This window comes from Xenopus laevis, chromosome 4S (genome assembly GCF_017654675.1).
Source record: "Xenopus laevis strain J_2021 chromosome 4S, Xenopus_laevis_v10.1, whole genome shotgun sequence".
NCBI lineage: Eukaryota > Metazoa > Chordata > Amphibia > Anura > Pipidae > Xenopus > Xenopus laevis.
In genome coordinates, this window is record NC_054378.1 from 19,077,872 (window position 1) to 19,104,925 (window position 27,054).

At 44.2% G+C, this 27,054-nt stretch overlaps 1 protein-coding gene across 8 annotated transcripts in view; it reads right to left on the minus strand.

Annotated features, from left to right (window-relative positions):
• Positions 1-318: 318 nt before the first annotated feature.
• Positions 319-27,054, minus strand: part of arntl.S (aryl hydrocarbon receptor nuclear translocator like S homeolog) — a 32,472-nt gene continuing 5,736 nt past the window's right edge. For 4 of the 8 annotated variants that reach the window (XM_041591422.1, XM_041591428.1, XM_041591429.1 and 1 more), the window contains exons 2-18: positions 20,465-20,612; positions 13,434-13,454; positions 12,431-12,469; positions 11,953-11,988; positions 10,114-10,271; positions 9,732-9,811; positions 9,553-9,645; positions 8,921-9,038; positions 8,458-8,607; positions 7,213-7,459; positions 6,944-7,050; positions 6,224-6,374; positions 5,938-6,026; positions 3,650-3,761; positions 3,478-3,568; positions 2,317-2,410; positions 319-1,262 (exon numbers count right to left, since the gene is read on the minus strand). In XM_041591422.1, the coding sequence (XP_041447356.1) occupies positions 1,102-1,262; positions 2,317-2,410; positions 3,478-3,568; positions 3,650-3,761; positions 5,938-6,026; positions 6,224-6,374; positions 6,944-7,050; positions 7,213-7,459; positions 8,458-8,607; positions 8,921-9,038; positions 9,553-9,645; positions 9,732-9,811; positions 10,114-10,271; positions 11,953-11,988; positions 12,431-12,469; positions 13,434-13,454; positions 20,465-20,612 (1,895 nt within the window). In that variant the 3' untranslated portion in view covers positions 319-1,101. 8 annotated transcript variants of the gene reach the window in all.

Genomic DNA, 27,054 nt, shown 5'->3' on the forward strand with positions numbered 1-27,054 from the left:
CAAGGAAATAAAAAAACGTTTTTCCCCCACCTTTTCCCTTTCGGTCTCTAATTTGCATATGTAAATTAAGGATTCTGTTCGGTATTCGGCCGAATCTTTTATGAAGGATTTGGCCAAATCCCAAATAGTGGATTCACTGCATCCCTAATATACACATAAGTGTCCTCTGTGCGCAAGGTAAGTGTATCATATGTTATAGGGGGCCTCTTGAATAGGAAAAAAAATTGAGATGATTTCATAGTTAGAAGGGTTATTTCCCCTTTAATAGACAATTGAAGGTAAAATCCATGCTGCAGGGGTAATAAAAAGCAAGCCAGATTTATAGAACAACTTTATTTAAAAAACTATGACACTGTACCATTTATAGCAGAAAGGTTTCTTACAATAGAACAACTTTGTACAATTATTAGTATAAGAAATAGCCACACGGGGGCGCCTCTGCCGTGTAAAAACGTTGAAATGACAGTTTGCATGTGTATATATGTATGTATGTATGTATGTATGTATGTATGTATGTATATATATATATATATATATATATATATATATATATATGCACAATTATTTAAACATGGGTAACATGGATGATTTCAAATGAGACAGCTAATGGGAGCTATGGGTGGGGCAGCCTGTGCTCCTCCCACTGTAGATCCGTGTCAGGAAAGACCAAGGTTGGCCACGCCCGCTATGCACATCTACATCTGCGGACATGACCTGGTCACCAAATGTCTGGATCTTTGCCTGATTTGGCCAGAGCCAACAGTTGCAACTGCACCCCCTGCCCAGTGCTGTCCAATCAGTCAGGCTGGGAAATGACAGCTGCAGTCTGACAGTTTTAGGGCCCAAAATAATCCCAGTTCTTCGTTCATTTAAACTGTCTGCTTGTGTACGGACATGAGGCGGGATACAGCGCGAATAGTGATCTCATATGGCTTCCATGATTGTGTCCATAAAAGCAATTAGCAGTGCAACTGCCACCTGTGACTGCCACCTCTGGCCCCTATGTTTTACTGCAGAGCAAGGTTGTGACGGTCCCTTTGGTAGCGAAACAGTTAAGCTTCAATAATGCACTTTGATACTGCAGGTTCTTCTGTATCGGTATCACAAAGGCCAAGGTAAGTCACTGAAATCCACAGGGCCACCCAGACCCGCGTCCGCCTCTAAGAGGCTCATGATGACCGCCATGGCTGCCTCGTCGTTACTGGGGCTACTGGACCCGTGTTCTGTTTCCGTCATGTACGTGTCCATGTGAGAGCTGTCGCCTGCAGAGGGGGACACACAAGATCAGAACCTTAAAGGGTAAGTACGTCTTAAAGGGGTTGTTCACCTTTAAGTCAACTGTTAGTATGATGTAGAGAGGGATAAGAATAGACTATAAGCTAGAATAAGATGTTAAATATTTAAATAACTATAAAAAATAAATAATGAAGGCCAATTGAAAAGTTGCAGTTGTAGAATTAGCCATTCTATAACATACTGAAAGTTAACTTAAAGGTGAACCACCCCTTTAAACATTACAAATACAAAATCCAAAGGATTGTATGGAAAGAGGTGGAATGTTGAATGTGCAGAGGAGGTTTATATTGCACTTGTGTGAGCAGCTGAAATGCACTTTATCGTCTCTGCTATAAACATAAACCTTTATTTGTTTTTTCCCTTAAGGTTTAGGACTCATCACTGGTTTCCATGATGGATTCACATGGTTACCAGTTAGTAGTAGGCGCTGGAGCGAGGGCAGTAGTAGGCGCTGGAGCGAGGGCAATTACACTAATTAGGCAGGTTCAGCCAGGTGTATAGAGCTGCTGGGTGGGGGCTGATAGGGTTTTTTTGTTTTTTTTTTTAAACAGGGACACTCATCACTGGGGCTGGCCAATCACAATAACCCATCCAAGTGCATGCTGGTTGCTGATACATCTAACTTTTGAAAATGTGGCCTGATTGTATTGCAGTTAAGGTTGCACTGCCAAGGCTGGGGCCGGTATTACAATGTAGTTGCCGGTAATACCCTTAAGAAAAAAAAAAAAAAGCCCTTGGCCTGCCCCCAATTCGCTCGGAAATTACCTTTTTTTTTTTTCCAGGCTTTTGGCCATAATGTGATGTTGCCCCGCCCCTTTTTGCAGCAGTGTGTATGTCTCAGCCCCTTTTTGCATCACGGGCCACCCTTTTGTTCCTGCCCCCCATCAGCCTGTAAAATGTTTCAGAAAAGGTGGCAACCCTAATTGCAGTGCTGACCATTGATGCTTAAAATGTGCCCTTCCAAACTGGCAAGGCTTCAAAATCAATGGTGCTTCCCCCTCCCCCATAATGGTCACTTACCTGGTATTGATGAACTGTCTGAGTATGGGAAACCCGAACTGTCCATTCCAGGCACTAATGTGGACACTGGATCAATACCTCCGCCATTGGACATCTGCACAAAACACGGGTACACTATAAGGGTAATGCGTTAGTGTAGGGCAGCTGCTAAGTGTTTTATAGGGGTTAATAAAAATTAGATGACAGTTGGTGACTTCTTCCTCCGTAGTTCTGTTTAGACTAAACACTGGCAGAAATGACAGATTCAGGAGTGGGAACTATAAGGGCAGATACACATGCTGCTGCGACAAAAATTGATTCTTCTTCGGCGACTAATCTCCCGAACTGCCTTCCGCTGACTATAATCTAAACCGACGGGATGGCACTCAGATCGCTTCGGCTTTCCGAAGTCGCCCAAAGTTTCCTCGAGAAGGCAACTTCGGAAAACAAAGTGTTCCGAGTGCATCCCGCCGGTGATTTACATTCTAGCCAGCGGGAAGGCAGTTCGGGGAGATTAGTCTCCGAAGAAGAGTCAATTTGTTGCTGGGCGACTAATCTCCCGAAATAGCAGCGTGCCTCTAAACAATTGAGCAATAACCAGGATTTTTGTAAATTAGCCAATAGACAATTAGATTGTTGCAACCTGTTTGTTAACCTTGAACTCTCAGACGGTTTGGGGACTCCTAGAATTAATTTAAACTTGACTATATGTTAAAGGAGGGTCAGGTTATAATTTAATAATCAGCCCTGTAGCATCAGCTTCTATGTCAGATGTGACATCAGTTTCTGACAATGACACAATTGGGCTCACTGGGCACATTTGCCAATGGGCAGTAACCCATGGCAACCAATCAGATTGCTGCATTCATTGTTCTACTTGCAGCTGGTTACAAAAAGCTAATCACTGATTGGTTGCTATAGGTAACTGCCCATAGTCAAATTTGGCCAGTGTTGATCAATGACCCCCAATTACTTGCCATCAATCTTCAGCTTCCCAACAGCCGCCCAGAGCCCACTGAGCATGTGCAGTGCGGCTGACACACAACAGATGCCTAACAAGATGGGGGACAACTCCAAAGGACTGGATCATTACTGCTACAGGGCAGCTTCAGGCTGGTACAGTAAGTTCCGTTTATAAAAAACAGCATTTCTAGATATTTAGACTAGTGCTAAAAAAAATACCTTTTTGCCTCCTGGAGAAGACACATCTGGAGGTGGGGTGCTGAAATTGAGAGGGCTGGACCCACAGCTCGATGGAGAGGAGCCCCTTGTCCTGTTGGAATGGAAACTTGTTACAAATGAGGCCGGTACAGTGAGCGTTTGTATCAGTAATGTCAAGATTCAGCCTTTCTACCTGTGAAATTCCAGTATCTCATCTGCAATCATTCTGCCAATCTTGCCAGCGCCAGCACTTGTTCCACCTGGAATGCCAGGAACTGCCTGGTGGTTCCTTTTTGTGCCGCCTGCTTGACCAATGATAACCGATGAGCCAATAAAATCATCTATAACAATAGTGTTGAGGGGAACTACAAGATTCAGAGAGGTACAGACTGGTGCCTATAGTAACAGTGGGATAATAGTCTCTGGGAAGGGAGTGTGACTGTGGGATAGCAGGTATAGTAGGAAGAGATGGTGCCTATAGTAACAGTGGGATAATAGTCTCTGGGAAGGGAGTGTGACTGTGGGATAGCAGGTATAATAGGGAGAGATGGTGCCTATAGAAGCAGTGGGATAATAGTCTCTGGGAAGGGAGTGTGACTGTGGGATAGCAGGTATAGTAGGGAGAGATGGTGTCTATAGTAACAGTGGATAATAGTCTCTGGGAAGGGAGTGTGACTGTGGGATAGTAGGTATAGTAGGGAGAGATGGTGCCTATAGTAACAGTGGGATAATAGTCTCTGGGAAGGGAGTGTGGCTGTGGGATAGCAGGTATAGTAGGGAGAGATGGTGCCTATAGTAACAGTGGATAATAGTCTCTGGGAAGGGAGTGTGACTGTGGGATAGCAGTTATAGTAGGGAGAGATGGTGTCTATAGTAACAGTGGATAATAGTCTCTGGGAAGGGAGTGTGACTGTGGGATAGTAGGTATAGTAGGGAGAGATGGTGCCTATAGTAACAGTGGGATAATAGTCTCTGGGAAGGGAGTGTGGCTGTGGGATAGCAGGTATAGTAGGGAGAGATGGTGCCTATAGTAACAGTGGATAATAGTCTCTGGGAAGGGAGTGTGACTGTGGGATAGCAGTTATAGTAGGGAGAGATGGTGTCTATAGTAACAGTGGATAATAGTCTCTGGGAAGGGAGTGTGACTGTGGGATAGTAGGTATAGTAGGGAGAGATGGTGCCTATAGTAACAGTGGGATAATAGTCTCTGGGAAGGGAGTGTGGCTGTGGGATAGCAGGTATAGTAGGGAGAGATGGTGCCTATAGTAACAGTGGGATAATAGTCTCTGGGAAGGGAGTGTGGCTGTGGGATAGCAGGTATAGTAGGGAGAGATGGTGCCTATAGTAACAGTGGGATAATAGTCTCTGGGAAGGGAGTGTGACTGTGGGATAGCAGGTATAGTAGGGAGAGATGGTGCCTATAGTAACAGTGGATAATAGTCTCTGGGAAGGGAGTGTGACTGTGGGATAGCAGGTATAGTAGGGAGAGATGGTGCCTATAGTAACAGTGGGATAATAGTCTCTGGGAAGGGAGTGTGACTGTGGGATAGCAGGTATAGTAGGGAGAGATGGTGCCTATAGTAACAGTGGGATAATAGTCTCTGGGAAGGGAGTGTGACTGTGGGATAGCAGGTATAGTAGGGAGAGATGGTGCCTATAGTAACAGTGGGATAATAGTCTCTGGGAAGGGAGTGTGACTGTGGGATAGCAGGAATAGTAGGGAGAGATGGTGCCTATAGTAACAGTGGGATAATAGTCTCTGGGAAGGGAGTGTGACTGTGGGATAGCAGGTATAGTAGGGAGAGATGGTGTCTATAGTAACAGTGGGATAATAGTCTCTGGGAAGGGAGTGTGACTGTGGGATAGCAGGTATAGTAGGGAGAGATGGTGCCTATAGTAACAGTGGGATAATAGTCTCTGGGAAGGGAGTGTGACTGTGGGATAGCAGGTATAGTAGGGAGAGATGGTGCCTATAGTAACAGTGGGATAATAGTCTCTGGGAAGGGAGTGTGACTGTGGGATAGCAGGTATAGTAGGGAGAGATGGTGCCTATAGTAACAGTGGGATAATAGTCTCTGGGAAGGGAGTGTGACTGTGGGATAGCAGGAATAGTAGGGAGAGATGGTGCCTATAGTAACAGTGGGATAATAGTCTCTGGGAAGGGAGTGTGACTGTGGGATAGCAGGTATAGTAGGGAGAGATGGTGTCTATAGTAACAGTGGGATAATAGTCTCTGGGAAGGGAGTGTGACTGTGGGATAGCAGGTATAGTAGGGAGAGATGGTGCCTATAGTAACAGTGGGATAATAGTCTCTGGGAAGGGAGTGTGACTGTGGGATAGCAGGTATAGTAGGGAGAGATGGTGCCTATAGTAACAGTGGGATAATAGTCTCTGGGAAGGGAGTGTGACTGTGGGATAGCAGGTATAGTAGGAGAGATGGTGACTATAGTAGGTTTAGTAGTAAAGGAGAACGGTACATACCTTCACCAGACTGTAGTACACTGTTCATGTTTGGGGGAGATGTTGACAAATGAGAGAATGTAGAGTCTGCAGCATCAATAATGTTGGCCCTGAAATCACAAGATAAAAAATGATCAAATAACAAATGGTCCCATAGTGGGAATTAGCCGGCACTTGTGCTGCAGCAGATAAGAAGGCAGAGCCTGTTGCTATGGATGATACATTGTTACAGTTGTTGTTAGTGACAGATATAGGCAGGTGCCATAGTAGCAGATAAATTCAAAAATGAAAAACAAATGTAACTTACGAGACAACTGTGTTGGTGGAGACGATATATTCTACTTCTTTGGTCCACGGGTTCATGAAACTGAACCAGCGACTTTTCAGGGTGATGAAGGAGCCGTCCTTGATTTTGAACTTAAAACAATTGGTTGTTATCTTCTCTCTGGTCTGTAGGACTGGGGTGGGAGTGGAACAATAGGTGAGATTCAATCAACAACCTTTAATTTAGATGTGTAAAGGGAGGCAGTAACACACAGGCCCACTGTCCATATTGTGTGCAGGGCCGCTGTTAGAAATCACAGGGCCCCGCCCCAGATCCCGACCACACAGACATTAGCGCTAAAAAAGGTAACCCCTCCCCCACACAAGTTATAAAAAGCTATTGTGGACCAGGGCCCCCCTATAAGTTAAAAAAAAAATTGGCGCCAGGGCCCCCCTTACACGTCAATAAAAATTGGGGCCCCAAAGAATATTTTTTATAAAAACATTGGTGGCAGGGGCCTATAGAGTATTAAAATAATACATTGGTGGCCAGCGGATAAAAAAAAAACACAAATTGGTTTTCAGTAGAATTGAACTTTAGCTTTTCGTCACTTCCGCATTTTGACTGTTCGGGAAGGAGGCGGCGGGGCTTCGGCGCTGTCAAGGGGGGCCCGGCTCTTTCAAAACGTTCAGCACTGCTGGGCCCCCTTTCAGGCTTGGTACACTTATACCCCCTGATTGTGTGTATATTTAACGGCCTTACCTTGCCTGTGGCATTCGGCCAGATGCCCTATATCATCGTGATGGAAATACTCGTAGCAAGAGGTGCCCAGGAGCTCCTGCGGTAAATACCCGAGGATTGCAGTTGCCCTGTGGTGGAGGCAGAACAGAGACAATGAGGGGCAAGATACAACATCAGATCATGGAAGTCTCCTACAAAAGCTCAAGGCCAAAGATGGCGTATATCCAGGCAGCAGTGCTGTGAATATTATCGGCTGTAGTAAATTTTATCTCCCCAATCTCAGCGCTTACCTCTGATCTACAAAAACAAACTTCCCGTCTACAGCGTGCCTCGATACGTATTCTGTGGATTTGACTCGAATCTCCCCATTGGCGGGCTGTGGCACTATGTGGGGGTGCAACCGGCCAATCGCAACCAAGCAGCTGAGATTGCACCCTTCGTTGTCTGGTTCATTATCTTCGTCCAGCCCCATTTTTGTCGGCGGCCAGCTTTTGAGATATCCAGTGCTGTGTATAGTGCAAAAGCTCTTGCGGTCTGCTGCACGGCAAAACACAGGGCGTTAAGATCAGGGGTCACTGCTTAAAAGGGGTTATTCGCCTTCCAACTAGTTTTTAGTTTACTTCGTTTCAGATTGTTCCCCAGAAATAAAGACTTTTTTTTTTAATTGCTTTACTTTTTACCATTTTTCCTAGGGATGCACCGAATCCACTATTTTGGACTAGGCCGAACCCCCGAATCCATTGCAAAAGATTCGGCCGAATACCAAACCAAATGGGAAGGGTAAAACATTTTTACTTCTTTGTTTTGCATATGCAAATTAGGGGGTGGGGAAGGATAAAACATTTTTCACTTCCTTGTTTTGTGACAAAAAGTCCTGCAATTCCCTCCCTGTCCCTACTCAGGTCCGGCTGAGCAGAAGGATTTGGCTGAATCCGAATCCTGCTGAAAAAGTCTGAATCCTGGCCGAATCCCAAACCGAATCCTGGATTTGGTGCATCCCTAGTTTTTACAAAATCTAAGTTTAAAAGTTGAATATTCCCGTCTCTGGTGTCTCAGTCTGGCAGCTCAGTAATTCAGGCACAGACCCTAAACTGTTACAATTTTGCAACATTTAGTCTATACATTTTTCAGCAACTATTGTATCAATTCAGCCACCTTTAATGAAATCCAGAAATTCTGCTCAGCAGGGACAAAGATAAGAAATGTATCAACTAAATGTATCAATTTAGAACAGTTTACAGGGTCAGCGACCTCCTTCCTGCTTTAAAAATAGAAAAAAAATAGAAAGTAATTGGTAAAATATTGGTGAACTGTCTGAAACCAACTGAACTAAAAAAAAAGTGTTGGAGGGTGAACGACCCCTTTAAATATTCAAACGTATCGATCATAGTCTTCCTCTTTAAATCACTTGCTGCACTTTGCGACTTCAAGAGAAATGAAGAGGGCTAACAGCGCTATGGTCACGACTCCAAACTACATTAACCTCTTCCATGCCACACAGCTTTAATGTTCTTCAGGTTTGACATAGACTTTACCTTTCTTTTTGGAACAGTTAGATGGGAAGTCTTTGTTTTCTACTTTCACTGAAGGTCTGTTGCATTTCATGCGACAAAAAAAGGAGCGGCGGGCCCCGGAGCAAAGCCTAGAGGGCCCCGGCGTGATATCGGTTTTTACTGGAAGGCCGGCTGAATAAGAACAGGTAGAGATGAGAGGTTGACATTGTTTTATTTACCCCACTGGTACAGCAGAAATGCCCCACACATGACTCTCACTCTAAATGCCCCACACATGACTCTCACTCTAAATGCCCCACACATGACTCTCACTCTAAATGCCCCACACGTAGGGTTGCCACCTGGCCCGGCCAGTAAAAATGGTTTTTTTAATAGGGAAAAAGATAAATATATAGGAAGGCTTGTGTTTTTTTCCAGAAAAGGTGGCAACCCTACTCACATGTGACACTCTGACACTAAATGCCCACAGCAAACTCCCACTTACTTTTTGCATCGATGAGTCTCTCCCGGGGGGCAGTGTCAGAGGACGAGAGCTGCTCCTTAACTTTGGCAATATCTTTAGGGTGCAGGTAGTCAAACAGGCTCTGGCCAATCAGATCATTCTGGGAGGAACAGTTGTGTCAGAAATGTTGGAGTCAAAGAGGACAGACAATATAACAACAACAATGTGGTGATGTTCTGTTATTCTGAGTTTTTGTTGTTAGTCTGTACAGAGAGATCCCATAAACTATGGCAGCATATGTATTCCCTGTACTAAGCACAATTCAGCAGGAACAGCCCCCTAAGTTTGCTCATAATCTGTACAGAGAGATCCCATAAAACTATGGCAGCATAGGTATTCCTCTGTACTAAGCACAATTCAGCAGGAACAGCCCCTAAGTTTGCTCATAGTCTGTACAGAGAGATCCCATAAAACGATGGCAGCATAGGTATTCCACCGTACTAAGCACAATTCAGCAGGAACAGCTCTAAGTTCACTTGGTAACAGCTGTATATATTGGCACTGGCTTGAAAGGTTGTGACACAAGGAATCACTTTGAGGAATAGTCATTCCCAGCCATTATTTGCGCCTCAACCGAACATGTTTCACTGTTGACCCACTGAAGAGGAATTTACCTGGCTGTAATTAAGGATCTTGAAAACGGATTCTGAAACAAAGAGGATTTTCCCTCGGTCACAGCCGACCACAAAAAGGAATCCGTCTGCCGCCTGCAGGGAACAGAGTATTGTTAGCAAAGTTCTGATTCTGTTCTGAGTGCACTTTGTCGCCCCCTGGAGGAGACGCAATGACCTACCCTGAGAATCAGCTGCTTGAGCTCGTCATCCGACAGAAACGAAGGCTTGTAGTTTGCCTCTGTGTAGGGGTTGGTAGCACCTGAATAAGAGCAGACAATGTTAGTGTTAATTCATTAACTGTCATGGCACAGACCCACCCATGTGCCTCTCTGGTACCCAGGCCTCATCCCTTTCTGACATCACCGGTGTTTTCAAAAAGGACTACAAGTGAGTCTGACCAATGTGCTATAGGTAGTATGTCCTTTACTGCCCATCAATCAGTCAGCTCTACACTGGCCATTCCACTAATGTACAGTAATGGCAGGAACCTGCAGCGCATACAAAGCGCTAATGAAATGCGTAGCAAGTTCTCGTTACTGAGTTGTAGTTGGAGTAACTCACCTCGCAGCGTTTTCATGTGTTGGACGGCCATGCGCAGCACAGTGAGTTTATCCAGCTTCCGGGACATGGCGTTGCACGTGGGAACCAGAGATGCCAGCTCATCGATGAAGCTGTTCATTTTATCTCTCCGCCTTTTCTCGATCTGACTGTGAGCTTCCCTTTTAAAGGAGAAGGAAAGGATAAAACTAAGTAAGCTTTATCAGAAAAGTCTTTATAAATTACAGATGCACTGAATCCAGGATTCGGCTCGGGATACAGACAGGATTCGGATTCGTCTGAATCCTTCTGCCGGCCGAACCAAATCCTAATTTGCATATGCAAATTAGGGGCAGGGAGGAAACTCGCGTGACTTTTTTTAAGGAATTTAAATATGTTTTCCCCTTCCCACCACTAATTTGCATATGCATATGCAAATTAGGATTCAGATTCGGACAAATCGTTCGCAAAGGATTCGGGAGTTTGATTGAATCCAAAATAGTGGATTCGGTGCATCCCTAATATAAATACACCAGTAAACCCTCAAAGTAATGCTGCTCTGAGTGAAACACCACATTTCTTTCCTTCTATTGTGTACTCATGGGCTTCTGTATCAGACTTCCTGTTTTCAGCTTAAACCTCCAGGGCTAGGGCTTGGGCATGCTCAGTTTGCTCATCTCTAACTCTCCCCTTCTCTGTACCCCCTCCCTGCTATAATCTGAGCCAAGAGCTATGAGTGAACAGGGAGATACTCAGGCAGGAAGTGTCACACCAAGCTAATATGGCAGCTGCTATCCTAAACAAAAAAAGAGAGCTTCTACAGCTGTTACTCAGGTATGGAAAAACATTCTGCAGAATAAAAAGTCTCATAGCTTGCTCTAGTGTGGCTAATCTATTGGCAATAAACTGCTTCGGTAGCTTTCCTTCTACTTTAAGACAAGTGTCAGGCATGAAAAATTCTCAATCTTATAACGTCAGTGCGGGGCAAATAATAATAATTGAGGGGAGGGGGTGGTGAAACGTCTGCGCACCATAGAACATATGGGTGTGGTGACTGCCTAGAGACTTAACGGGGTCAAAACCCAAAAAATACAACTGTATTTACATGTAAAATGGAGCAGAAACTGCACTGGATTCTGTGGCTTCTTGCAGTCTGGACCTAATTGAACTGCCCTTGATTTAAAGGATAAGTAAACCTTTAAAATAAGTGCATGTAAAATTGATGAGGGGGGCTATTCTTCTGCTGCTCAGGAGAGAGGTGAGAAAGGTTTCTAATTATTTTCTATTAACATCAGAGCAGCATCTTTCTTTCTCCTGACAACTTCCTTGACTACTTGGTGGGAAACTGAACAGCAGGTGGTGCTGTTGGAACAAAATTCATTCATATTAACAGTACATGTATCCCTTAATATCTTGGAATAAAAAAATAAATATTGTGCTTAGAATAGCGCCATCATCAATTTTGCATTCACTTATTTTAAAGGTTTACTTATCCTTTAAATCATTATCCGCAGAGAGTGGCTGCTCATTCCATGAATCAGCATCCTATTAATACTCGTTCCAATGTTACCCTGACAGCACTCGTGGCGCATGATCCATTACGTTGGCACTGAGCACCGGTAACAGGATCTAATGGTGAGGGAGCAGCGGCCATGCTATGGAATTTCCTTCTAACAGCTGCTTCCCACCCGCTCTGCCTCCCAGGCGAGACCAAAATATTCTGTCTCTGGTTTCACTGACAGCACTGCTGCATGCCGACGGCTCCGTGGAGGGGCGAGTGCTTTTGTACATAGGAATGCATTGTACACTCCACTGGAGCAGCACACTGTGCGTCTTTAGCAGTAGGAAGATCGTGGTTCTTACCTGGCATTTCTTAGCCGCCCCTCTGTAAACTCCAACCTGAAATACAAAAAATATTGAGCATTATTGATATCATTTTCCCATCTGTCAGTGCTCTGTGCTTCCTGACTGTCACATACATTCATGGAAAGATGTCCGATCAGAACTGCAACCAAACTAGATCTAAATCCCCCTGCAGCAAATTAAATGCCCCCCCCCAGCAAGTTGGAGGGTAAATATATTGTGTGCCCAGAGCATTCTGTATATTAGTGTTTATGTGAAATAAACATGTCTGTGTCAGGGTTCTACAGTACAGGAGTGCATTCTATTTCTGACCACTAGATGGGCCCATTTCATTGTAGTTGGCAGAGAATGGCTGAGGGCGACGGCTCCCACTGATACATATAATAGGGAATGTTGGGCATGTTTAGACTTGGGCTGAATAACACATGAAACTAACCAATTGCCCCCTAATACTAATACATACGAGGGTGTTACTCACAATCCATGGGGGTCATCCTTGTCTGTATCCATCCCCTCACTGTTGATTAGAGAAAAACAAAAAAAAATCAAAAATAAGGCAGGAGTGAGTAGTGAGAATAGTTCAGTCCTACATATTGTACCAGCTGTGCACTGGGGACAGGGGCAGATGGGCTGTAGCAGGGGGGGACTATACTGGGCCCTTCAAATAGTAGAAATGGGATGAGTGCAAGTGATAAGGATATGGAAGGACTTTATACATGAAACATTTAGCTCTAATGTTAAAGGGATACTGTCATGGGAAAACAGTTTTTTTTTTCTAAACGCATCAGTTAATAGTGCTGCTCCAGCAGAATTCTGCACTGAAATCTAATTCTCAAAAGAGCAAACACATTTTGTTATATTCAATTTTGAAATCTGACATGGGGCTAGACATTTTGTCAGTTTCCCAGCTGCTTCCAGTCATGTGACTTGTGCGCTGATAAACTTCACTCTTTACTGCTGTACTGCAAATTGGAGTGATATTACCCCCCCCCCCAGCAGCCTAACAGAACAATTGAAAGGTAACGATATAGCAGCTCCCTAACACAAGATAATAGCTTCCTGGTAGATCTAAATACAACACTCAAAAGTAAAAGCCAAGTCCCAATGAGACTGATTCAGTTAAATCAAGTAGGAGAAATAACAGCCTGCCAGAAAGTAATTCCATCCACAAGTCACATGACTGGGGCAGCTGAGAAACTAACACTATGTCTAGCCCCATGTCAGATTTCAAAAGTGAATATAAAAAAATCTGTTTGCTCTTTTGAGAAGTGGATTTCAGTGCAGAATTCTGCTGGAGCAGCACTATTAACTGATGTGTTTTGGAAAAAACATGTTTTTCCATGACAGTATCCCTTTAACTAGGGGCATGTGTCCTGCACTCTATAGGCCAGACATGTGGCACTGTATAGATCTCAGGTCTGATATGGAGCAGCAGCTCATGGGGAGGTGATGGAACTGGTAGCGGGAATTCCAATACTCACTCAAATGGGAAGCCATCGGCCCTGAAAGAAACAAGAGAGAGTGTGAGTGGCCGTATAATATTATAGGAACAATAACAATGCAATCGGAGCAAAAGTTTTGTTTTGGCTGCAGGGGTCAGTGACCCCCCACCCCATTTGAAAAGCTACAAAATTAAAAATATGAAGATCAATTGAAAAAACTGCCAAGGATAAGAAATTATATGAGGAATAACAGAAAGAAAGCTTGAGTGATAAACTGGATTAATGGGCAGATTTATCAAAGGTTGAATTCCGAATTTATGTGAATTTTTTTTTTTTTTACTCTAATAAATTTGAATATATTTACAACTCGAATGGGAGGTTATTTAAAAAAAAAATTGAATGTCTAATATTCGATTGGATAGTCCCGACCCAAAAATTCTAATTGAGTTTTATGAATGTCAGGAAGGCAATTAATAATACTCAAATGGTTCAGTGTCAGTGCAGGATGTCTGGTGTTAAGTTCTCCTCTCTGGAGACAAACAATATTTTAATTCTTCAGGCTCCTCCTCTATCCTCAGTTATTTGCAAAGTCTGTGAATGAAGACACACACAAACATCGAGAAACGAACTCCCTATCTGTTTCAGGCACAGCAGCAACCAGCACCCACACCCAAGGGCGGGATGCTGCATGGACAGTACGGGTCTATGCAAAAGAGATTTACCAGTTAAGCAAATCTCCTTTTATGCATACGACCCTACCTGTCCGTGCAGGACATCTGGGGATGTCCCAAAGTCGTCCAAAAAAAAAAAAAAAAAAAAAAAAAAAAAGGGTAGGGAAAAAAACGGAAACTGAAACTGGAATGTAATAGAAAAACTCAGGAACCTAAAACTATGCGCTTCTGCTGCTTGTAGCACCTTCCTGCCAAAATCCTATTGACTGGAATGAAAGACTTGTTCAAACTTCAAATTTTGAAAATGTGTGTGGGGAAGACCAGGTGGCTGCTTGACAAATTGCTTCTAAGGAAGCGTCTTGTTGAAAAGCCCAAGAAGTGCTGACTTTCCTTGTGGAGTGAGCATTAATCAGCAGAGGCGGAAGCTTTCCAGCTCTGGCATAGGCTTCTGAAATTGTATCGGCAATCCACCGAACAGTACAAAAAGGGTATCTGTCTGTCTAATGGATTCTGTCTTATTAAGTCTTTAAAGCTCTGACTGGGTCTAGAACTGATGTGGTCTCTCCTATTTGGTTGAACTCTTGAGAATGTAGGACAGGAAATACAACATCCTGATTTACGTGGAATTTAGAGACCATTTTAGGTAAAAAAAAAAAAGTTGGCTTGGTGCGAAGTACTGCTTTGTCTGGATGGATTTTAAGCCAGGGAGACTTAAGCTGGCCATAGACGTGACAATTCTGATCTTTCTTGGAAAAGATCTTTCCAAGAAAGATCATTCATTTCAATAGACATGTGTAAAGCTGAATCATCAGATATACAGGTAGAAACCTGTATCATCTGACGATTCAGCACTAACAATGCACGATGTTTGGGTCCCTTCAAAGGCACCCAATCAAAATTTTCCGCCCAGCTTGATCGATGAGTCGACCGATATTCAAGTCTTCCGCCAATGTCGGCTCTTTTCCCACCATACATGCACCGAATATCGGATGAAAATTAATTTTGTACGATATTATCTGTGCGTCTATGGCCACCTTTACATAAAAGAGATAGAGAGAGGCCAATTCCGAGACCCTCCTTGCTGAGGCTATAGCCATAAGGAAAACGGTCTTTAGTGTTAGGAATTTTAATTCTGTGGATTCTAAAGGCTCAAAAGGTGACCCTTGTAGTGAATTTAAAACTAAATTGAGGTCCCATGTTGGAATCGGGCTTTTGGATGGTGGTCTGATTCTGTACAGACTTTGGAAAAACACAGTTTTACTTCTGGAAGTATTGTCCACTGAATATGGAAAGCTGCCAGTACTGATGCTTGAACCTTTAGCGATGTGATACTAAGCTGCATGTCAAACCCAGCTTGTAAAAAAAAAAAAAAAAAAAAATTGTCCCATGCTACTCCTTGTGATTCACACCATGCAAGTAAAATTCAACCAACTCTATGATAGGTTGTAGCTGTGGATGGTCGTCTTGCTGCTAGGAGTGTAGAGATTACCTGTGCTGGGAAGCATTTTGGCTCCCAGATACGGGATTCAAAAGAAATGCCGCCAAATGGAGCTTGTGAACGTCTGGGTACCAGGAGGGACCTTGAGTTAGGAGATCTGGTTGGTTGGTTAACGGAATCGGTTGATCCGCTAGCATTGATATTATGTCTGCAAACCACGTTCTCGCTGGCCATGCTGGTGCTACCAGGATTGTCAGAGTATCTTACTGTCGCATCTTTGTGAGAGTTCTTTGAAGCATGGGGATAGGTGGAAATGCATTTGAATTAGTTAAGTGTTGTGTCTGGATGCCATAATATCCACACATGGAATGCCCCCTCTGTCTATCAGCATCTGACTTTCAGTCTCCATTTTTCCGGATCTAACGTATTGTGACTGAGATTGTTTGCTTGCCAATTTTGCAGTCCTGGAATGTGAATTGCCGTAAGGTGTACCAAGTTCTCTTCTGCCCAGTGGATTATCTTGGATATATCCAACATCGCTGCTGCACTTCTCGTGCCCCCTTGCTTGTTCAGATAGACAACTGCCGTACCGTTGTCTGATTGGATTCGAACATGGGCTGAGCGGCAGCCTGGAGTCCAGTGCAGCAGAGCATTGAGAATGGCCCTTATTTCCAGGATATTGATGTGGACCCTGACAACTGTAGTGCTGCCAAGCTGCCCCCAACCCTTTCAGACTCGCGTCTGTGGAAAAGACCATTGGGGTGGTAATTGCCACAGTTTGCCTTTGGAAAGTTTGGTCTGGAGAGACCACCAGTGTAGGATGTTGCGTACAGAACTGGGAAGAGATATTGGGTGAGAGATCCTGGTGATCTCCGTTCCATTGGTGTAGAAATTCCCTTTGGAGGGGTCTTGTGGAATTTTGCAAATGGGACTGTATCGATTATGGATGCCATAAGCCCCAACAGTTGTAGGACGGCAAATGCTGTCACTGTGCCGGGATTACAGTTTGAATTCTGATGATCTTTTCCAATGGGAGGAAAAGGTGTTGTAGTTTGGAGTCTACCAAGATGCCTAAAATGGGAAGGATCTGGCTGGGTGACAGAATGCTTTTTAGATAGTTGATGATCCATCCGTGCCTTGTCAGATGGTGGCTTGGTAGGCAGAGTCTGCTGTCTCCGCAAAGATCAGAATCTAAGTATGGGAAAATGTGTACGCTGTTACCTTATGAATTTGTTGAGGGGGTGAAGGTTGAGTACAGGGCGAATGAGGTTTGAATAGAATCCTCGGAATTGTCCTTGTGTGGAACATTGTAGAATGTTTGACATGGCTGTAGCCCTGGTTGGGTCTGAAGGAATTTTGGAAGGGACAAATCTGTGATTTGGAGGAAACTTGTCGATAAAAATTATGTGACCTCAGTATCCCTCCCAATAGCTGAATGTCCAATGACCGTAGAGAGTCAGGAATCCTGACTTTTAGGTGGCCCCTTTTTCCTGGGGAACTTTGTCTGAGATTGCCAGGGTTTGAATTTCTTGGTAGAGGTCTGCTGTGATGTAGGCCTGCCTCTATTTGATCTGTTGTAAGAACCCTGAGAGTGGTTGTGGTAATTGCGTTTATGGGTTTCTCGCCGTGTTCTCTTGCCTTGGGTAAGGAAGCCTCCTTTGCCTCCCGTTACTTCAGCAATAATCTTTTTGAGCTCGGGTCCAAATAGTTGTTGACCTTCGAATTTGAGAGAAACTAAACTACTGTTAGAAGCCGAATCACCTGACCATTGTCTTGGCCATAAGGCCCTTCTGGCTGCAATAGCCGCTGCTGAGGATCTGACTGCTAGTTTTGCCATATCCAGAGATGCATCACCTAGGAATGAAAGCGCCAGGTAGATTTTATCTAATGTGTCAAAACTCAAAGTATTAGTGTGTGACGGAGAATTTTTTAACTCACGACACCTAGCTGTGCGTGCCACACTAAGAGCTGCAGAAGCTGGTTGAAGAATAGCTGCTGAATGTATGAAATCTCTTTTGAGTGCCGACTCCATCTTTTTATCCATAGCATCTCGGAATGAACCGGCATTTTCAGAGGGAAGAGTAGAATTTCTACTTTAGGGGGCTTATCCCAAAACTGCTTATGATCATCAGCTACTGGAAATTTAGCATCAAATTTTTGTGGAATAGTGTTGCGCTTGTCTGGGTCAGACCACTCGTTAGAAATGGTCTGAGAGATAGATTTGCTTGTGTGAAAAGATCGGGTCTTTTTCGGTGTATTTCCCAATACCTTATCCAATTGGTGGTTGTATCTCTTTAATTTCTAACGTGTCACGAAGGTGCTTAAGAAGCAATTTGACATCATCAGGTTGTTTGTGAGATTCCTCTGAAGTGGATTCATCTGAATCTGATAGATAGCTATCCTGGGAATCTGAATAACATGTGCTGAACTGTGAGGTCGCTGAGACCTTAGTCTTGGCTTTGGATTTAGTGGAAATCTGTGGTTGCACAGCCAGTGCTTGTTGAACAGAAGTATTGCTATGAGACTGTAACCAACCCAGAAATTGTGAGAACTGCACATTGCCCAACACTTATATCTGGCTGATGTAATGGAGGAAAAGCTGTTGCAGGGATTGCGGGTCCTGGTGAGAATTGTGGGGAACTGACCCTACCATAATCAAATGTGTTTTGTATAGCAGCGGTCCCCAACCTTTTTTGGCCCAGGAACCAGTGTAAGGAAAACATTTTTTTTTTTTTTGCAAGGACTGGGTGGGGGTGTCAGAAGGGCCAGTGGCAACAGCATGTCCAATGCCTGCGTTAATTGCGGGTTAGGCTCGGCGGCCCACTTCAGGACTGTCCGCGGCTCAGTTCTGGCCGGTGGTTGGTTCTGGGTTGTGCTATGTCAGCATCTGAATCAGAAAGCTGATGTAATTTAATCATTTTGGTCAAGTTAAGAGGAGAGGGGATGAAGCAGGCTCCGTTTTTTTTTTATTCTCTCTAGACCTTTTTGAAGCCACTGAAGGTTGCAGAGAAAGATCCTCAATAAGGTCTGCCAACTCGCTAGGCTGTGCCATTTGTACAAAAATATGATCCGGAATGGGAATAAAGTAAATGGTACTTATCTACTCCAATTACCTGGTAATGCCTGTGGATACCAATACCCAGGGATCTTAAGCCACCAGTGAACATTTAGGAGGAGTAGCCGCCGGTCCTCCAAATCATCCGGACCTTACCAAATCTCTTGTATAGTGGAGCACATACCTATATGGGGCTCACGCTGACAGGGGGAATCACAAAGTAGGTGGCGCTGCACACCAAAATTAATGGGGCTCACACGGATTAGTATAGAGGGAACAACCCGCTGTACTTCCGGAATCCTTTATAAACTGTGTGACTCAGCTGGTTGAGGCAAAAAAATTACTTGGGGCTCACATAATTGCGGGAGCGCACGCTTAAGAGGGCTCACCTACAACTAGAGCACACCTATAATTCAAATAAAAAGATTTAAAAAATAAATAAATAAAATTTAACGAAAAAAACTTAAAAATTAAGAGGAGGAATGTTTGGATGTCCATTCAAGCAGGACAAACAAAAAACTGAGGATAGAGGAGACACAGAAAGAGGGGGAGCCTAAAGAATTCAATTATTGTTTGTCCTGCCTCCAGAGAGGAGAACTTAAAGGGATACGATCATGGGAAAACATGGTTTTTTTTTCCAAAACATATCAGTTAATAGTGCTGCTCCAGCAGAATTCTGCACCGAAATCCATTTCTCAAAAAAACAAACAGATTTTTTTATATTCAATTTTGAAATCTGACATGGGGCTAGACATATTGTCAATTTCCCAGCTGCCCAAGTCACGTGACTTGTGCTCTGATAAACTTCAATCACTCTTTACTGCTGTACTGCAAGTTGGGGTGATATCACCCTCCTCCCCAGAAGCCTAACAAAAGAACAATGGGAAGGTAACCAGATAGCAGCTCCCTAAAACTGGCCATAGATGTTGAGATTTTTAAAAGATCCAATCCTCATCGTCAGACCACGATTTTCTCGGAACGATCGTACGAATTGACCATCAACTAAAAGACCAATTTGCCAGGAAAACAAAGGGGAGCTGCCTGCTTGGCCCTGCAAACATAGATAGATTGCACTGGGGTCGACAAAGATTTTTTGACCTGGCCGATCATTTTCCTGACAGATGTCGGCCGAAAAATCATAAGATGTACGATCGTTCGAATCCCACTAACCACATGATAATTTCGAAGGATTGGTCGGACTTCCCTAAAATCAGTCGTTCGGCAAGAAGAATCATCGCGTCTTTGGGGAGTTTAACACAAGATAACAGCTCCCTGGTAGATCTAATAACAACACTCAATAGTAAAAGCCAAGTCCCACTGAGACTCCTTCAGTTATATTAAGTAGGAGAGATAACAGCCTGCCAGAAAGTAGTTCCATCCTAAAGTGCAGGCACAAGTCACATGACTGGGGGCAGCTCGGAAACTGACAATAGGTCTATCCCCAGGTCAGATTTCAAAATTGAATATAAAAAAAAATCTGTTTGCTCTTTTGAGAATTGGATTTCAGTGCAGAATTCTGCTGGAGCAGCACTATTAACAGATTTGTTTTGAAAAAAAACATGTTTTCCCATGACAGTATCTCTTGTAGGGCCATATGCATAAAAATCTCACATTTGAATTTACAATTGAATTGGGGGGATTAAAATTCAAATGTGTGAATTTTGAAACCAACATTTTATTTTTGGAAAATTCAAATTTACTATTTGACCCTTAATAAATCTGCCCGATATAAGTTACGCGGTATCCCTTTAACTGGCAACGTCAGTGTCGGGCCTGTGTTGCGACACCAATCAGCCAGCACACTGACCCAGTTCTATTAGTTCCTGGAGAAAAGGGAAGATCAGAGTCACACAGGCTTATATAATATGGGGGGGGGGGATAAGAGGGCGGAGCCTCTCATACTCACTGATAATCGCTCAGGCTCCCTTTCCTTTTGCGGTTGCAGTCGATCCCTCCCATGCCCAGGGAGCTGGATATGAGGTCGTTGGAGCCTGGGGACATGAAATCGTTCATTGTGGAGGAGATATCCATTCTTTGGTCGGCCATTGGATCATCTGCCGCAGCCAATAGAAGACAAAGTGCAGATTTAGTACAAAGGAATGCTGGGTTCATGCTCATTTAAACCCTTCTGATTGGGTTATGAAACCAGCCAATTACTGAAGGGATTGTGTTTCCCTTACACAAGGTGCGGTCAGCGGGTATTTCATTACACTTGTGATCTTATCTGTTTAGAACATCATGTATGTAAGTGGATATGGGGCAGCCACATGTTACACAGCATTATATAGAGAAGAACAGATCAAAGGCAAAGTGTGTCAAGGAAACCTGAAAACAAGCCCAGAGTGGGGGGATATTGACAGCTCTGCTCAGAGATTATACATCAATCCCTCCCCATCAGAACTCGCAATCTAAGGACCCATTGTATCAGGAGCCAATGAACCTTCCAGTGTGTATTTGGAGTGTGGAAGCAACAAATCACACACTTCTGTCTCCGGCCCTACCTCTGCCATGTCTGCATTACCCCCTGTACCCCACTGAGGGCAGCACAGACATATTGCCAGGCTCCCTTTGCTCCTCCACCAAACTCACTGAAAAAAAAAATTTCAGTTTGTGTCCTGCTTTTATTTGTATATTAATAATAAGTCATATTATTATTCAAAATAAACTTAGGGGCTGTACCTGCTGAATTGTGCTTAGTACAAGGGAATACCAATGCTATCATAGTTTTATGGGATCTCTCTATACAGACTATGAGTAAACTTAGGGGCTGTTCCTGCTGAATTGTGCTTAGTACAGGGGAATACCAATGCTGCCATAGTTTTATGGGGCCTCTCTGTACAGACTATGAGCAAACTTAGGGGCTGTTCCTGCTGAATTGTGCTTAGTACAGGGGAATACCTAAGCTGCCATAGTTTTATGTCATCTCTCTGTACAGACTATGAGCAGACTTAGGAGGCTGTTCCTGCTGAATTGTGTTTAGTACAGGGGAATACCTATGTTGCCATAGTTTTATAGGATCTCTCTGTACAGGCTAAGAGCAAACTTAGGGAATGTTCCTGCTGAATTGTGCTTAGTACAGGGGAATACCTATGCTGCCAAAGGTATATGGTATCTCTCTGTACAGGCTATGGGCAAATTTAGGGGGCTGTTCCTACTGAATTGTGCTTAGTACAAGGGAATATCTATGCTGTCATAGTTTTATGTGATCTCTCTGTACAGGCTATGGGCAAACTTAGGGGGCTGTTCCTGCTGAATTATGCTTAGTACAGGGGGATACCTTTGACGGTATCTCTCTGTACAGGCCATAGATAACTAGGACAATGACGTGGAATGCCGCTGGTCCAATGTCTGTACTATAAATAAGGCATGTGGAGGAGTAAGAAATGTAACAGGGATATCTGATTGGTAGTTTGATAGTTACAAACCAGTTCTGCCTGATGGTGCAATCGGCATTTACATTATTCTTATTAATAATGGTGTGCAACAGTGGAAGGAGGCAGTGGCTCTGGGGCAATTCCAATCTTTCTGTGCCCGTATGGATGTGTGGGATATATTATATGTAACTGCAGTCTCTCATCCAGAACGGTGTAACCTCCCCCCCATTCATTTCCACTATAATCCGGTCTCTTCAATGTTTATTTCCCCTTTAGTGTCCTGGAATCACTATCTCCCCCTGTGCCTTGCACAATACACCAATTAGCGCTAGTGCCAAGTGGCTGAACACCAGGAGCACTGTCGCGGCTATATTTAGTGACAGGGTCTGACGTCACTCAAGTGACTAAACAAATAGATAAAAACGGGAGCTGCGAGAGGTACGAGTGGATAAATAAAAGAGACAGTCCCTGTGTCACATGAGAAGCCTGTGCGCACTATTAGCCTAATCATGTGAGTAACGAGTATCTCGGCAACAAAATCAAGGTCAGTATGAAAAAAATGTAGGTCAACTGAGTCAGCTCCAAGGAACGGAACTATATGTGCCGTGGATGTACCATTCTACAGCTGCTCCAGTTGCACCTCTGCAGCCAGCTGAGGCATTATGGGTAGATTAAAGGGGTCACTGCTCTGAGCAAAGTGTTTAACAATAACACACGCCAAGGGGAATAAGCGGTCATCTCTCCTCCAATCACAATGAATTAAAAGATAGGAATGGAGCATGATGGGAGGAAGCAAGAACACACTGGCACAGTAGTTTGCATGGATACCCGGCACAGCTGGGACTTCACAGCCAATAGCAAATAAGATTGGAAACAGGAATGATTTCATTCAAGGCCACACAGAGCAGTACTTGCAGGTAGGCAGTTCAGGATAAAAGCAAGTTTAGTAGGGAAAGCGGAGCCAGCAGGCCAAGAGTCAGAGAATACGGAAAGCTGGAGATGGAGTATCACTTTATGTGTTGCTGGACCTTCAACGGTTGTTGAAATATAATTCTGAGTTTCTCAGTGCCTGTCTCTTTACCCTAGCCCTGCAGTGCTGTAAAATAGGAGGGTAAATACATACAGGTTACATACAAACACAGATCAATACAGCAAAGGCCAGTAAGCAGAGTGTGTATATATTAAATAAGGTACACCCTATTGTAAATATATAAGGATATTTACGGAGGGGCACAAAGCTGAAGCAGATTGCTTATGTTTCAGTAGTTTTGTTGGCGCTGCCTCTGCTAAACTTTCCTTGACAGTACAAGTGCTCTGATCTTTCCATTCCCCGACAGACTATATCTCATCCAGCAGGGATAACCTGCCCTGTCCAATTACACCCCCCCCCCCCCCCGCCACGTCTCGGCTCTAATCTGCTGACAGTTATGAGCCTTTTCCAAGCTCCAGCACATTAAGCATTACACAACCCCAGACTGGCCATGTCCTTGGTACAGAGGAAGATTACATTAATTAAATGTACAGGGGGCGGAATATATATATATATATATATATATATATATATATATATATATATATATATATATATATATATATATATATATATATATATATGCAGCCGAGCATCTTATTCCCATCTGAATCATCACGGTCGGCGAAGGGAAATGAGTGCTGCTCAGTGGGCAGAGGAAATCAATAGGGAGGAATATGGGGTGGCAGAAATGTAGGTTATTCACAAAGCAAGTGGATAATTGGAATGAGGACATACATGTAATTACACAGGAGTTTCCTGTGGCTGCGCTCGAGGCAGTGGTTACCTGTCACAGTATATCTTATTCTCCCAAAATTAGGTGAAAATTACGGTAGGTGAAAAAGCAATTATTAACATTATTAGCATTTATATAGCACCACCTTGTGCATTGGACAGGGCTGGGTAACCCTTCCCTGCCAGTCACTGCTCCAAAATGTCGTATAATGACAAGCACCCTATAATAACAAGCACCCTACCCTAGCACACACAGACATATATAGAATAACATTACAGGATACTCCCATGTATTACAATGGAGCCAACAGGAACCTCTTTGTCTTAAAGGGCCGCTACACTTCATAAGGACAGTTATCCAGCAGTTCTTCATTGCTTCCATTACAACGGGCTACAAGATTGCGCCACCCTCCATCCCCTACAAGCCTACATAGCTCATAAATATTGCCGTGCAAGGCCAATATACAGCCTGCTATTACAATGAGACTAATCCGGCCACGCACACGGTGATGACCCACTCACAGACCAATAGCTAAAAAAAAGTTAGTTCCTGCTGGTTTTCCCTGAGTGTTTGGTAAGGTATTGTAACGCAACAGGAGGACTATGGGAGCTGATAAGGAAAGTTGCAGCTTCTGTAACGCACAATGTCAGACTACAGGTGTGTTTCTAGGCCTTTCCTAGAGGTCGGTTGTATATGTAAGCAGAGGCACGTAACAGGAAAGGGATTTGTGGAGGTGGCACGGTCTGGACATTGCCAGGGATCTCTCAGCAGACACACCTTCATGAAGCCTAGAAATGAGACGAGTCTGCACTCGATCCTCTCGCATTGGCAGTGTTCCTACTCTGATGCTGATGGTGCTTCCTGTCTCTTTTTCTCTCTCTCTGTCTATTTCTCATTAAGGCACATTTGTACTTATCCATTAAGGAGCTTCCCATTGAATCACAGGGGACTCTGGAACCTAAACTGGAATGCAGCGGCGGTTTTTCCGGATTATTTCCGGCACAGAGCTTGGCACGGGCGGAACAGGCACGTTCTGGGCCAGTGTAACAGGGAGTGTCCCACTACTGCACATGCCACATCACCCACAGAAAACCTGTTTGGCCTCTTTCCTCCCAGAGACACAGCAATGCTACCCTGCAATTAATTCTACTATATTTAACTCCTTTATAGAGCTAATTAAAATACGCACGGGTTCTGCGGTAAAAACAAAATCAGCCACACTGCAGAGCCATATTGCTCCCTCTATGGCCAACTTAATAGGGCAAGATCTTCAATATGTGCCGCCATCATGGTGAAGAACCATGTGTTCCTCCGAGTCACTACTGAGCCAATGGCATTGGGCTCCAGTTATCAACAGCCTTGGGTAGTAGGGCACAAGGCAGTACCAATCATTGAGATTGACCATTCCTACCCCCTTCAGTTCTGTAAAGGGAAAGTAGAACTCAGCCCAAGGCAGCAGGAGGAGATAATGAAATCACTAGAGAAACAAACAGGAATTATCGTCATCGAGTTGCTGTTTATTGTATTTCTTCCCTGTGACTCATCCTCACAGCCACAATGTATTGTTTGCGGCTCGGCAAAGGGTAAATGAAAACCTGAGATATTACTGCCCGAACATCAGCAGGGCAGTACAGGCAGGCCCGGATTTGTGGAAAGGATTTTAGGGGGGCGGCATGCTGCCCAACCACACCCACATCAGTTCAAAAACACTGGGGATGCGCTGGAGATACAATCCTTTTTAAAATTTCCCATGCGCCAATCCCCATTGCTCCTCTCCCCCTGGAGGGGACAGGGGCGACGACCGGCAGTGGGCCTAGGGGCGCCCACTATGTAAATCCGGCCCTGAGTACAGGTGTGGGATCCATTAGCCGGAATGCTTGGGGCTTGGAGGGGTCGGACAAAGGGTCGGCCTTAATAAGCAGACGGAGCAACAGAAGCAAATTCTAACTGTGGCAGGTACCCCCCCCCCCATTTAATAAATGTCTGCTTATGAGTAAGCCCAAATAGTCACAACAAAGAGTGAAAGGGGCGAGATTGTTTATACAGAGCTCATTATGTTTACATAAACAAAACTAGCCGATTACAGAGGAGGTAGTAAGGGTTGTGACACATGGGCAGATTCGGGGAGATTTCCTCACGAGGAAACTTCGGTGGACTTCGGAAAACAAAGCGCCGCGTGTGCTTTTGCGCAGGCGACTTTTCATTATAGCGGACGGGAAGACAAGCAAAGGCAGTTCGGGGAGATTGTCGCCCAGAAGAGGCGATTAGTAGCCAGGCGACTAAATCTCCACGAATCTGCTCGTGTGTCACAACCCTAAGTGCAAACTTTGATATAGACTGAGTGTCAGCCCACCCCATAACATTTATCCTACTGGCCGCGCAGGGGGACTGAATCCATTCATATCTGGGGTAGGAAGTGGTTTCCCTTTCACCGACTTTATATTTGTCTTTTGCCCCCGTAAGAGACAAACGCATTCGACATTCGCTGGCTGCAATCCCTATTCATGATGCTGCTGGTTGCCAGGCAACCGCTAATACAGTCATATTAATTTTGAACACGAATGGAGTATTCATCAAACAGGGACTGGGGGCCGTTAGCAAGGGGCTGAGCACATCGTTTCCAGGGAGAAACCAAGACAAAGTCCCAAACAGGGGAACAGGGATACAAAGTGTCTCTACCGTGCCCGACTGTTGCCAGATTTCCCTTCTCAACATCGCTTGTATGACTTTGATTGAGTCAGTGGTTTTGTTCCTTCTGCCTTTATCTGTTATATGTAAAATAAAAGCCCAGGCATGTCCAGCCAGCGGTGCCATATGAAAACCAAGACAAGGGAGTTTTGTTTACCTGTCAGCCGCTGAATGATTAAAATGAATGTGAGTAACACCAAGTAAGGCAGAGGCAAGATGCCACTCACTCCCCTGGGAATGTGCCCGGGGAAACCACAATACATTTTAGCAGACAGCGACAACACCCAGTGAGTTGGATACAGAATTTAGATACACCCGATTCTGTTCCCAACAGGAGACAGGTTCACTCCAAGGCACCAAGAGCTTCAGGGACCGGTGTAAATTTACTTTCCTTCAGCAAAAAGTAGAAACATAAGGCAACAAGCTGGATCAGTACCAATAAAGCACTTCTATTCACTTATTATAGATACCCTGTATCCAAAGTCTGCAAAGTTCTACACTGCACAAAACCCCACAAAACCCTCTGTAAAAAAAAACAAAAAACTTTTCCCCTCACTTTGCAGGGGCTTGGGTCTAAGACTCTAAGTCGTACATACCAGCAATGGCTTGTCACACAGAACTGTACTTAAAGGAGAACTAAAGCCTAACTGAAGAAGTAGCCAGAAATG